This window comes from Balaenoptera musculus, chromosome 11, assembly GCF_009873245.2.
Source record: "Balaenoptera musculus isolate JJ_BM4_2016_0621 chromosome 11, mBalMus1.pri.v3, whole genome shotgun sequence".
NCBI classification, from domain to species: domain Eukaryota; kingdom Metazoa; phylum Chordata; class Mammalia; order Artiodactyla; family Balaenopteridae; genus Balaenoptera; species Balaenoptera musculus.
Window position 1 is genome coordinate 52,527,424 of NC_045795.1, and position 12,594 is coordinate 52,540,017.

General features: G+C 42.0%; 1 protein-coding gene across 1 annotated transcript in view; it reads right to left on the reverse strand.

Annotated features, from left to right (window-relative positions):
* The window catches only part of SUSD5 (sushi domain containing 5), a 43,236-nt gene that overhangs the window by 11,033 nt on the left and 19,609 nt on the right, over nucleotides 1-12,594 (reverse strand). Inside the window, exon 4 of the mRNA XM_036870164.1 lies at nucleotides 6,189-6,377. Within this exon, the coding sequence (XP_036726059.1) occupies nucleotides 6,189-6,377 (189 nt within the window). The remainder of the gene's footprint in view (nucleotides 1-6,188; nucleotides 6,378-12,594) is intronic.

A 12,594-nucleotide genomic window follows, 5' to 3' on the forward strand; every position in this document is an offset into this window, starting at 1 on the left:
TAGAAAGTCCCCAGCTGCTTGCCCACGGGGTCTCCACCAAGTCCTAAAGCCACACAGGCCATGCCTTTCTGGAAGGATCATTTGCTGTCTCCAAAATCTGAGATGCCCGCTGGCAGAGACCAATTTCTCACCCAAGTACTAGACAGCTGAAGTCACAGCCCGCCTTTGGTTATCTGTTGTACAGGAAGCTGGAGTCAATAACACACAAGGGAGCAAGGAGCCAGCGTCGCACAAATCCCTTTAGATCCTTCACTGAGGGGCCTAATACCCTCCTCCGTCAGCGCGATAGTGAAAGGGAAAGAATATGGTCTGAGCTCAGACCATATCACAGGTCCTGTTCTGAGTGAGGTACTTCCCATCTTAGAATAACAAAAGCAAGCAAGCAGACAAAACAAAACAACCCCTCCACCTCTCTGGCCCCCTGATCCTCCTGCAGCTCTACCCTCTGCCCCTCCCCACCGCCGCCCCAATCCTCTCCGTGAACAGAAGAAGTTGTCTGCCTTGGCCCTCTTCCTCACTCCAGCTCATTCCTGTGCTCGCTGCAGTTCCGCCCAGGTGCATCCCACTCCCCAGTTACACACTGAAAACATGAGGCTACCAGAACCTTCTTAGGCTGTGAAACCAGTGCACACTTTTTAGCTTCCATTGACTGGACCTGTGCAGCCTTTGAGCACTTTTTCCACCTGGGAACACACACTTCCTTTAAAATTTCACCTGGGACACCTCGTTTTCCAGCTTTCCCTTTTACCTCATCATCTACTGCTTCTCTGTCTCTCCTAAGGTATTCAGTTTACTAGTTTCCTTTAGAGTTGGGACAGTTTTGCTCAACGTTGATTACACAGTACCTGGGACCCTGCCAGATGAAGGGAGGGGGACAGAGTGAATGAATGAATGGTCAATAGGCCGTAGAAGGAATGTTGTTGTCCAAACCAAGATGAGTCCAACTCCAAAACCCTTGTTCGGCCCACCCTCTCAAGATGACTTTTCTCCAACTTGAAGCAGTTCCTTAATCAAAAAAAGTTGGTGTTCACTGGAAAAATACACGTAAGGTGGAGTCAAATACCTGGTGACAATATTCTTGTAACACACACACACACACACACACACACACACACACACTTATAATAACACAGATACTTTAAATGTTAAATCTACAGAGTAATGAAAACTATAACGGTCTGTATATTCAGCTAAGTGTAGAAACCAGAATTCCTGCCCAGCAGCTGAAAGCTCCAACGACTCTGCTTTGCAGTGAGAAAATAAACACCATTTCAGACACACAAAACCTTCATTTAGTTCTCATTCTACTGGGGCCAGTAAACAACCCATTTGAGTGGTGGGTGTGCCTCGTGGGATGGTGTAGCCTCGGTGCCTCGCCAGAAACCCAGCCAACTCACTGACACCTCAGGGTGAGTTTGGGTCTGCTTTGAGGTGACACATTCAACAAGCAGGAAGTCAGGTCTTATGCCTCATTTTCTCAGACAGGTGAATCCATCAGAACTGGCAGGAGCTCCTGCCTGCCACAAAGCAGCAGCAACAGAGGAAAGTACTAGAAAATGGCTCAAATTGTGTTTCAGGGACTTGTCCCACTCTGTAACTTTGTTATTAGTATGTGACAAGCAAGTAGGAAGTTTTTAGAAGCCTTTCTAACAATTTGACAGGGGAATTTTATGTCTATTTAAGGAAAATTTTTATTTGTATCTAGAATATCTTTCCTTTAGTTTTATGCTAATTCATTTTTATTGCATTTTTACTAACGTGTCAGTCTATCAATAATAAGAAAACAAATTTTTAATTGTGCACAGAGAGTTTGAGACAACAAAATCTCACTATTCATCAAAAAACACTCCAAGAGGAAAAAATAAGCCACAGGATGAGAGAGAAAATTTCAACACATTAAGAAAGTTTTCGTAACACGACGACCCAAAACCTATGGGATACAGCAAAAGCAGTTCTAAGAGGGAAGTTTATAGCTATACACGCCTACCTAAAGAAACAAGAAAAATCTCAAGTAAGCAATCTAACCTTACACCTAAAGAAACTAGAGAAAGAAGAACAAACAAAACCCAAAGTTAGCAGAAGGAAAGAAATCATAAAGATCAGAGCAGAAATAAATGAAATAGAAACAAAGAAAACAATAGCAAAGATCAATAAAACTAAAAGCTGGTTCTTTGAGAAGATAAACCAAATTGATAAGCCATTAGCCAGACTCATCAAGAAAAAGAGGGAGAGGACTCAAATCAATAAAATCAGAAATGAAAAAGGAGAAGTTACAACAGACACCACAGAAATACAAAGCATCCTAAGAGACTACTACAAGCAACTCTATGCCAATAAAATGGACAACCTGGAAGAAATGGACAAATTCTTAGAAAGGTATAACCTTCCAAGACTGAACCAGGAAGAAACAGAAAATATGAACAGACCAATTACAAGTAATGAAATTGAAACTGTGATTAAAAACCTTCCAACAAACAAAAGTCCAGGACCAGATGGCTTCACAGGTGAATTCTATCAAACATTTAGAGAAGAGCTAACGCCCATCCTTCTCAAACTCTTCCAAAAAATTGCAGAGGAAGGAAGACTCCCAAACTCATTCCACGAGGCCACCATCACCCTGATACCAAAACCAGACAAAGACACTACAAAAAAAGAAAATTACAGACCAATATCACTGATGAATATAGATGCAAAAATCCTCAACAAAATACTAGCTAACAGAATCCAACAACACATTAAAAGGGTCATACACCACGATCAAGTGGGATTTATCCCAGGGATGCAAGGATTCTTCAATATATGCAAATCAATCAATGTGATACACCATATTAACAAACTGAAGAATAAAAACCATATGATCATCTCAATAGATGCAGAAAAAGCTTTTGACAAAATTCAACACCCATTTATGATAAAAACCCTCCAGAAAGTGGGCATAGAGGGAACCTACCTCAACATAATAAAGGCCGTATACGACAAACCCACAGCAAACATCATTCTCAATGGTGAAAGACTGAAAGCATTTCCTCTAAGATCAGGAACGAGACAAGGATGTCCACTCTCACCACTATTATTCAACATAGTTCTGGAAGTCCTAGCCACGGCAATCAGAGAAGAAAAAGAAATAAAAGGAATACAAATTGGAAAAGAAGAAGTAAAACTGTCACTGTTTGCAGATGACATGATATTATACATAGAGAATCCTAAAACTGCCACCAGAAAACTACTAGAGCTAATTAATGAATTTGGTAAAGTTGCAGGATACAAAATGAATGCACAGAAATCTCTTGCATTCCTATACACTAATGATGAAAAATCTGAAAGAGAAATTATGGAAACACTCCCATTTACCAGTGCAACAAAAAGAATAAAATACCTAGGAATAAACCTACCTAGGGAGACAAAAGACCTGTATGCAGAAAACTACAAGACACTGATGAAAGAAATTAAAGATGATACCAACAGATGGAGAGATATACCATGTTCTTGGATTGGAAGAATCAATATTGTGAAAATGACCATACTACCCAAAGCAATCTACAGATTCAATGCAATCCCTATCAAATTACCAATGGCATTTTTTACGGAACTAGAACAAATCATCTTAAAATTTGTATGGAGACACAAAAGACCCCGAATAGCCAAAGCAGTCTTGAGGGAAAAAAACAGAGCTGGAGGAATCAGACTCCCTGACTTCAGACTATACTACAAAGCTACAGTAATCAAGACAATATGGTACTGGCACAAAAACAGAAACATAGATCAATGGAACAAGATAGAAAGCCCAGAGATAAACCCATGCACGTATGGTCAACTAATCTATGACAAAGGAGGCAAAGATATACAATGGAGAAAAGACAGTCTCTTCAATAAGTGGTGCTGGGAAAACTGGACAGCTACATGTAAAAGAATGAAATTAGAACACTCCCTAACACCATACACAAAAATAAACTCAAAATGGATTAGAGACCTAAATGTAAGACTGGACACTATAAAACTCTTAGAAGAAAACATAGGAAGAACACTCTTTGACATAAATCACAGCAAGATCTTTTTTGACCCACCTCCTAGAGTAATGGAAATAAAAACAAAAATAAACAAATGGGACCTAATGAAACTTCAAAGCTTTTGCACAGCAAAGGAAACCATAAACAAGACGAAAAGACAACCCTCAGAATGGGAGAAAATATTTGCAAACGAATCAACGGACAAAGGATTAATCTCCAAAATATATAAACAGCTCATTCAGCTCAATATTAAAGAAACAAACAACCCAATCCAAAAATGGGCAGAAGACCTAAATAGACATTTCTCCAAAGAAGACATACAGACGGCCATGAAGCACATGAAAAGATGCTCAACATCACTAATTATTAGAGAAATGCAAATCAAAACTACAATGAGGTATCACCTCACACCAGTTAGAATGGGCATCATCAGAAAATCTACAAACAACAAATGCTGGAGAGGGTGTGGAGAAAAGGGAACCCTCTTGCACTGTTGGTGGGAATGTAAATTGATACAGCCAGTATGGAGAACAATATGGAGGTTCCTTAAAAAACTAAAAATAGAATTACCATATGACCCAGTAATCCCACTACTGGGCATATACCCAGAGAAAACCGTAATTCAAAAAGACACATGCACCCCAATGTTCATTGCAGCACTATTTACAATAGCCAGGTCATGGAAGCAACCTAAATGCCCATCAACAAACGAATGGATAAAGAAGATGTGGTACATATATCCAATGGAATATTACTCAGCCATAAAAAGGACGAAATTGAGTCATTTGTTGAGACGTGGATGGATCTAGAGACTGTCATACAGAGTGAAGTAAGTCAGAAAGAGAAAAAGAAATATCGTATATTAACGCATGTATGTGGAACCTAGAAAAATGGTACAGATGAACCGGGTTGCAGGGCAGAAGTTGAGTCACAGATGTAGAGAACAAACGTATGGACACCAAAGGGTAAAACTGTGGTGGGGTGGGGATGGTGGTGTGCTGAATTGGGCGATTGGGATTGACATGTATACAGTGATGTGTATAAAATTGATGACTGATAAAAAAAAAAAACAACAGAACAACAACAAAAAAAAGTTTTCATAAAAAAGAAATCCAACATTAACGTAAAAAATCAATCAGAGAAATGGGCAAAAATCTTGGACAGACACTTACTGAGTAAATGCTAATAGTATCCGATTAGATAAGTGCTTGGGTAGAGACATGGGTTTTACAGGTCACCATGGAGTAGTCACCAGATAGGTAAAAAGGTAAGAAGTCTCACAATCCTGAAGGTTGGTGAGGATGCTGGAACAGAGCTCTTATACACAGCTGTTGGGAGAGTAAACTGGTCAAAACACTTTAGAAAACTCTCTGGAAGCATCCACGTAAGCTGGACACACACCTACCCCATGGGCAGCAACTCCACTGCCAGGAACCAAAAGAAATGTGTTCACATGTGAAACGAATGATGTGGAGGAGAACGATCACTGCAGCGTAAATTTTCGACAGTCACAACACGAGAACAAGCCAAATGACCACCAGCAGAAATAATGGGTGGTGTATTCACACTATAGATAGTAAACTGCAATGAACACAAAAAACCACAGCTCAGGCAACAACATGGATGAAGCTCACAGACAAGACAGCACCCTAGTCTCATCATGGTTCTCCCATAGGATCTGCCGGACATTCTGGGGACCAACTGTCCTACAAATTCAGTAACATTGTGGTGCTGGAGTCATCCCCCTCTATAGCGCCAACCTCCGCTTGGTACCCAGATGTCATGGGGGATCAGGAAGGTGGGCCCTGAAGGAGTCTTGGGGAGAAAGGAACCCTATGAGGTCAGGGAACAATTCAGGGTCTGGCATGAGGTCCATGGTGTAGGAGTCATAGGAGAGAGTGATTTCTGCCATTGGGAGAATTCCCAAGGGGGCTGGGCAGGGGTGGGATGCAGAAGCCTTGCCCCCAGGCATACGATGATGATGGAATGGGGACATCTGGGGGAATCAGATCAGGTTTCGGGAGCTAAATGCCCACCAAGAGTCTTTTTAGCCTCAGCTATAATTTTATTCAGACTCACGGGGCAGCCCAGGGAGTAGAGCAAGACAGCAGGGCAGCAGCAGAAAATTCTCATCAGGAGGAGCAGTCCATACAGCTGTCCTGGAGTTATTTTCCTGCTTACCTTTCCCGCAGGCCTGGACCAGGCCATACCACTCCCCACAGCTGTTGCACAGCAAGGTGAAGGCTGTTTCGCGCCGGCCCGTCACGTGGCCGGGGGCACACAGGTACAGCAGCTCATCCCCCATCTCCAAGCCCGTGTGGCCCTGCAGGATGGTGTGTGGGAAGGAAGGTGGGTCTCCACACGGCTTCTCTGAGGACAAGGAATCACAATAAGTTTTCCCAAACTCTGCAGAACTTTTTCAGCCTGGGAGGAAAAAAAAAACTTAAAAAGCAACCCCTTGGGACTTCCCTGGTGGTCCAGTGGTTAAGAATCCTTCTTCCAATGCAGGGGACATGGGTTCGATCCCTGGTCGGGGAACTAACATCACACATGTTTTGGGGCAACTAAGCCCATGTGCTCTAGAGCCCATGCACCGCCAAGATCCTGCATGCTGCAACTAAGACCTGATGCAGCCAAATAAATAAACATTGAAAAAAAAAGAAGCCTGTAGAGGAAGTAAAATGGAATAATATAAAATATTGGATTAATCCAAAAGGAACGTAACAATAGAAGAAGAAAAACAGAAAGCAACCCCCTCTCCCCCATGGGTGTTGCCTGCACCTTAAACTGAGATCTCCTTTACCGTGGCATCCCCAGGACCTGGCAGAATGCCTGGCACAGATGAAGCACTCAAAAAATACTTGTTGAATGAATAAATGTGCTACAAAGTGCTACAACTTTGTGTTTTTATTTATTTTTTATTTTTTAAAAAAAGATTGATTGATTGATTGATTGATTTAGCTGCATTGGGTCTTTGTTGCAGCGCTCGGGTTTCTCGCTAGTTGTGGCGTGTGGGCTCCAGAGCGTGTGGGCTCAGTAGTTGTGGCATGCAGGCTCTCTAGCTGTGGCCCACAGGCTTAGTTGCCCTGTGGCATATGGGATCTTAGTTCCCCGACCAGGGACTGAATCCACATCCCCTGCATTGGAAGATGGATTCTTAACCACTGGACCACCAGGGAAGTCCCACAACTTTGTATTTTTAAATTGCCAGGCAATATTATCCTCTAATGTTTCCTTGAAAGGTGGACCCAGAGACAGTGCCCAGCAGCAAGTGGTACTCTTTGTCAAATGCTGAAATATTACAGACTGTAGAGTAGAGGATGCCTCTCCCCTCCCCCAACCTCGACCCTGATAGTAACACTGTTACCTGTTTGGTATTTACAAATAAATACTGATAGAGATGCACATACGTATACTACATATGTAGCTGTGTGTGTGTGTGTGTGTGTGTGTGTGTGTGTGTGTGTGTGTGTGTGTGTATTTATTATTTTTTATTGGAGTAGAGTTGCTTTACAATGATGTGTTAGTTTCTTGCTGTACAGAAAAGTGAATCGGTCATACGTATACATATATCCACTCTTTTTTAGATTTCTTTCCCATTTAGGTCACCACAGAGCACTCAGTAGAGTTCCCTGTGCTTACAGTAGGTTCTCATTAGTTATCTATTTTATACATAGTAGTGTATATATGTCAATCCCAATCTCCCAATTTATCCCACCCTCTTCTTCCCCCCTTGGTAACTGTAAGTTTGTTCTCTACATCTGTGACTCTGTTTTTGCTTTGCACATAAGTTCGTCTCTACCATTTCTCTAGATTCCACATATAAGCGATAATATATGATATTGTGTGTGTGTGTGTTAACATAAACAGGATTACATCATATTTATTACCGAGTACCTGCTTTTTAAAAAACTAATAAACTAATTTTTGGAGCTGGTTTAGGTTCACAGCAAAATTGAGTGGAAGGTACAGAGATTTCCCATGTTCCCGTCTCTACCCAGGCACAGCCTTCTCACTATCCTGTACCACAGTGGTACATTTGTTACAATCCATGAGCCTACATTGACATGTCATTATCTCTCAAAGGCCACAGTTTACATTTGGGTTCACTCTTCATGTTCTACAGTCTATGGGTTTTGATTGTATAAACCCAATCTATGGGTTTTGAATATATAATTACATATATCCGCCATTGTCGTATCATACAAAATAGTTTCACTGCCCTAAAAATCCTCTGTGTTACACTTATTCATTCCTCCTGACTCCTGGCAACCATCAATCCTTTTACTGTCTCCCTAGTTTTGCTTTTTCTAGAATGTCATATAGTTGGAATCATTCAGTACGTAGCCTTCTCAGACTGGCTTCTTTCACTTAGTAATAAGCATTTGTTTCCTCCATGTGTTTTCAAGGCTTGATAGCTCATTTCTTTTTAGCACTGAATAATATTCTATTGTCTGGAAGTGCTACAGTTTATTTATCCATTCACCTACTGAAAGACATCATGGTTGCTTCCAAGTTTTGGCAATTAGGAAAATAAGGTGCTAATAAACATTCATGTACAGGTTTTTGTGTGAACTTAAGTTTTCAGCTAATTTGGGTAAATATCAAGAACTGTGATTGCTGGATCGCATGGTAAAAGTATGTTTAGTTTGGTAAGAAACTGCCAAACTGTCTTCCGAAGTGGCTGTACCATTTTGCATTCCCACCAGCAATGAAGGAGAGTTCCTGCTGCTCCACATCCTTGTCAGCATTTGGTGTCATCAGTGTTCTGGATTTTGGCCATTCTACTAGATGTGTAGTGGTAAATCATTGTTTTTTGTTTTAAGCTAATTAATTTATTTGGCTGTGTTGGGTCTTCATTGCTGCACGTGGGTTTTCTCTAGTTGCGGTGAGCAGAAGTTACTCTTCGTTGCGGTGCGCAGGCTTCTCATTACGGTGGTTTCTCTTATTGTGGAGCACGGGCTCTAGGCGTGCGGGTTTCAGTAGCTGTGGTTTGTGGGCTCTAGAGCATAGGATCAATAGCTGTGGCGCACGGGCTTAGTTGTTCTGCAGCATGTGGGATCTTCCCAGAGCAGGGCTCAAACCCGTGTCCCTGGCAATGGCAGGCAGATTCTTAACCACTGCGCCACCAGGGAAGTCCCTCATTGTTGTTTTAATTTGCATTTCCCTGACGACATATGATGTGGAGCATTTTTTCATATGCTTACTTGCCATCTGTGTATCTTCTTTCGTGAGGTATCTGTTCAGGTCTTTTGCCTATTTTTAAATTGAGCTGTTCATTTTCTTAATGTTGAATTTCAAGAGTTCTTTGTGTATTTTGAATAATAATCCTTTAGTAGACATGTCTTTTGCAGATATTTTCGCCAGTCCGGGGCTTGCCTTTTCATTCTCTTGACACTGTCTTTTGCAGAGCAGAAGTTTTCAATGTTAAGTAAGTCCAGCTTAACAGTTACTTCTTTCATGTATTGTGCCTTTGGTGTTGTATCAAGAAAGTCATCACCATAAACAAGGTCATCTAGGTTTTCACCTATATTATCTTCTAGGAGTTTTGTAGTTTTGCATTTTACATTTAGGTCTGTGATCCATTTTGAGTTAAATTTTGTGAGGGGTGTAAGGGCTGTGTCTAGATTCTTTTCTTTTGCATGTGGATGTTCAGTTGTCCCAGCACCTATATTAAAAAGACTATTTTTGCTCCATTGTATTGCTTTTGCTCCCTTGTCAAAGATCAGTTAACTATATTTATGTGGGTCTATTTCTGGGCTCCTACTCGATTCCATTGATATTTGTCTGTTCTTTTACCAGTGCCACACTGTATTGAGATCTGCATCTTTATGTCTTTTAAAATTTAATTTAAAAAAGATTTTATTTTATATTGGAGCATAGTTGATTAACAATGTTGTGTTAGTTTCAGGTGTACAGCAGAGTGATTCAGTTATACATGTACATGTATCTATTCCTTTTCAGATTCTTTTCCCATTTAGGTTATTACAGATTATTGAGCAGAGTTCCCTGTGCTACACAGTAGGTCCTTGTTGGTTATCTATTTTAAATATGTGTACGTGTTGATCCCAAACTCCCAATCTATCCCTCCCTCTAGGTAAGTCTTGAAGTTGAGTCATGTCAGTCCTCCAACTTTGTTCTTCTTCAATTATGAGTTAGCTATTCTGGGTCTTCGTCTCTCCATATAAACTATAGAATTAGTTTGTTCATATCCACAAAATAACTTGCTGGAATTATGACTGAGATTGCATTGAATCTATAGATCAAGTTGGGAGTAACTGCAGTGGGATTATCTGGGCTGCTCTCTGCAGCCTCCTCAGACCTGCCCAGCAGCCACTTGAGCCCGCAGGGATGTTCCAAACCCAACTCATTCTCTGAAGCACTAGGACAAGGGCTCACCCAGAGCTAGTCTCCCCAGAACCACTGGGATCTCAGATTTGTAGCCCGTGCTCCAGCTGTTTTCTCTGCAATGTCCTCTTCTCCTTTCCCTAACCATTATCCCCACAGAACAAAATCCTTCAAATTCCACCTCAGCTGCCACTGCCTCAGGAAGTCTCCCTAATTACGTTCCTCCTTTGTGCCATGGAAACTCATTCATCTCTTGCTTGTCCTTATACACCGTCAACTCCTTGAGGGTGGAGAGGAGTCCTCTATCTCTATCTATCTATCTATCTATCTATCTATCTATCTATCATCTATCTATCTATCTATCTATCTATCTATCTATCTATCTATCTATCTATCTATCTATCTATCATCTATCTATCTATCTGAAGCACCCACAAGTCTGAGCCCTGCTTTGCGTTACCCTGGACAAATAAATGAAAAATTGGCCAGTGCCAGGTCAATGGTAAAGAGTGCAGACTCTTTCACACTCCCTCAGGAGACCCTGAACTGGATAAGTTCTGTCAGCTGCTCAAAGCATTGCAGTTCATTGGTCTCCCATCATTGCTGGAATTTCCCCAAAGCCAATCTTGAGGCACAGCGCCTTCTCAAGCAGACCTGGGAGGTGGCTACTCTCAAAAATTCCTGCTCACCTGAGAGGTGAGCATTTAGCTCTCTTTTAATTTTTGGCCACACTGCAGCTTGGGGCATCTTAGTTCCCTGACCAGGGATCGAACCTGTGCCCCCTGCAGTGGAAGTGTGGAGTCTTAACCACTGGACCACCAGGGAACTCCCTCAGCTCTCTTCTTGCAGACATAAAGGAAGGGAATCATTCCATTTCTATTTTTAAGGGAGATACAGGTAGGAGTAACATATGCAGGGGAGGTGAAATACAGTGCTAAGAAGGTGAGGTGGGCTGGCGGGGAGAGCAGGCAGGCCAGCCCTGGCTTAGAGGGGGAGAAACAGAAGCACACCCTTAGTGAGCCTTGGGTGCTGCAGCGAGAAGGTGAGAGGAGACCTGAAGCCTCCAGACCCCATGCTGTTGACTCCACAGACAAGCTGCCAAGAGAAGCAGAGCCAGAGAACCCAAGTGCAGGCAGCTCATTTCATCAGCATCCAGTTGGTTAAAAATAACTTCACTTATTAAAGTGAGGTCACCACAGGGCTGGAAATTCACTGTCAGTGAAACAAAAATACTGAAAGGAAACAGAGAAACGTCTACATTCATGGTGAACTTTATCCAAAAAAGAAACACAGGAGGAAGCTGCCTGAACATTCCACAGGCTGTTTTCCTTCTGGGCTCTTTATGAGGCATATGTCTGCCATTTTTGGAGTTAGCACCCTTCATTCTTCCTGTCTTGCCGAAGAGAAGCAGCAGCCCAGGGCTAGGTGCAATGAAGCATCATCAGGAAAAAGGCAACCTTTAGAGGTGATACTGCACCCGGGTGTCTGCTGAACCAGACCTCACGTGCACTCCCCAGGAGCCTCTTCTCGGCTTCTTACCTTCCTTTGGCACACATATTTCCCTTGGTGAAGTATAGTTGATTTACAGTGTTATGTTAGTTTCTGGTGTACAGCAAAGTGATTCATGTATACACACACACACACACACACACACACACACACACACACACACACACACACACACACACACACACACACACATATATACAGTAGGACCTTGTTGTTTATCTACTTTATATGTAGTAGGTTTTTAAAAATATTTATTTATTTGGCTGTGTTGGGCCTTAGTTGCGGCATGCAGGATCTTTTGTTGTGGCGCGTGGGCTTCTCTCTAGTCGTGGCGTGCAGGCTCCGGAGCACGCGGGCTCAGTAGGTGCAGCGCGCGGGCTTAGTTGCCCCGCGGCATGTAGGGGTCTTAGTTCCCCGACCAGGGATCGAACCTGCGTCCCCTGCATTGGAAGGTGGATTCTTAACCATTGGACCACCAGGGAAATCCCTATATGTAGTAGTTTTTATCTGCTATTTTATATATGGTAGTTTGTATGTGCTAATAATCTCTAATTTACCCCTCCCCCACCCCCCTTCCCGTTTGGTAACCATAAGTTTGTTTCCTACGTCTGTGAGTCTGTTTTTATTTTGTAAATTAGTTCATTTATATCATATTTTAGATTCCACATATAAGTGATATCATAAGGTATTTGTCTTTCTCTGTGTGACTGACTTCACTTACTGTGATAAT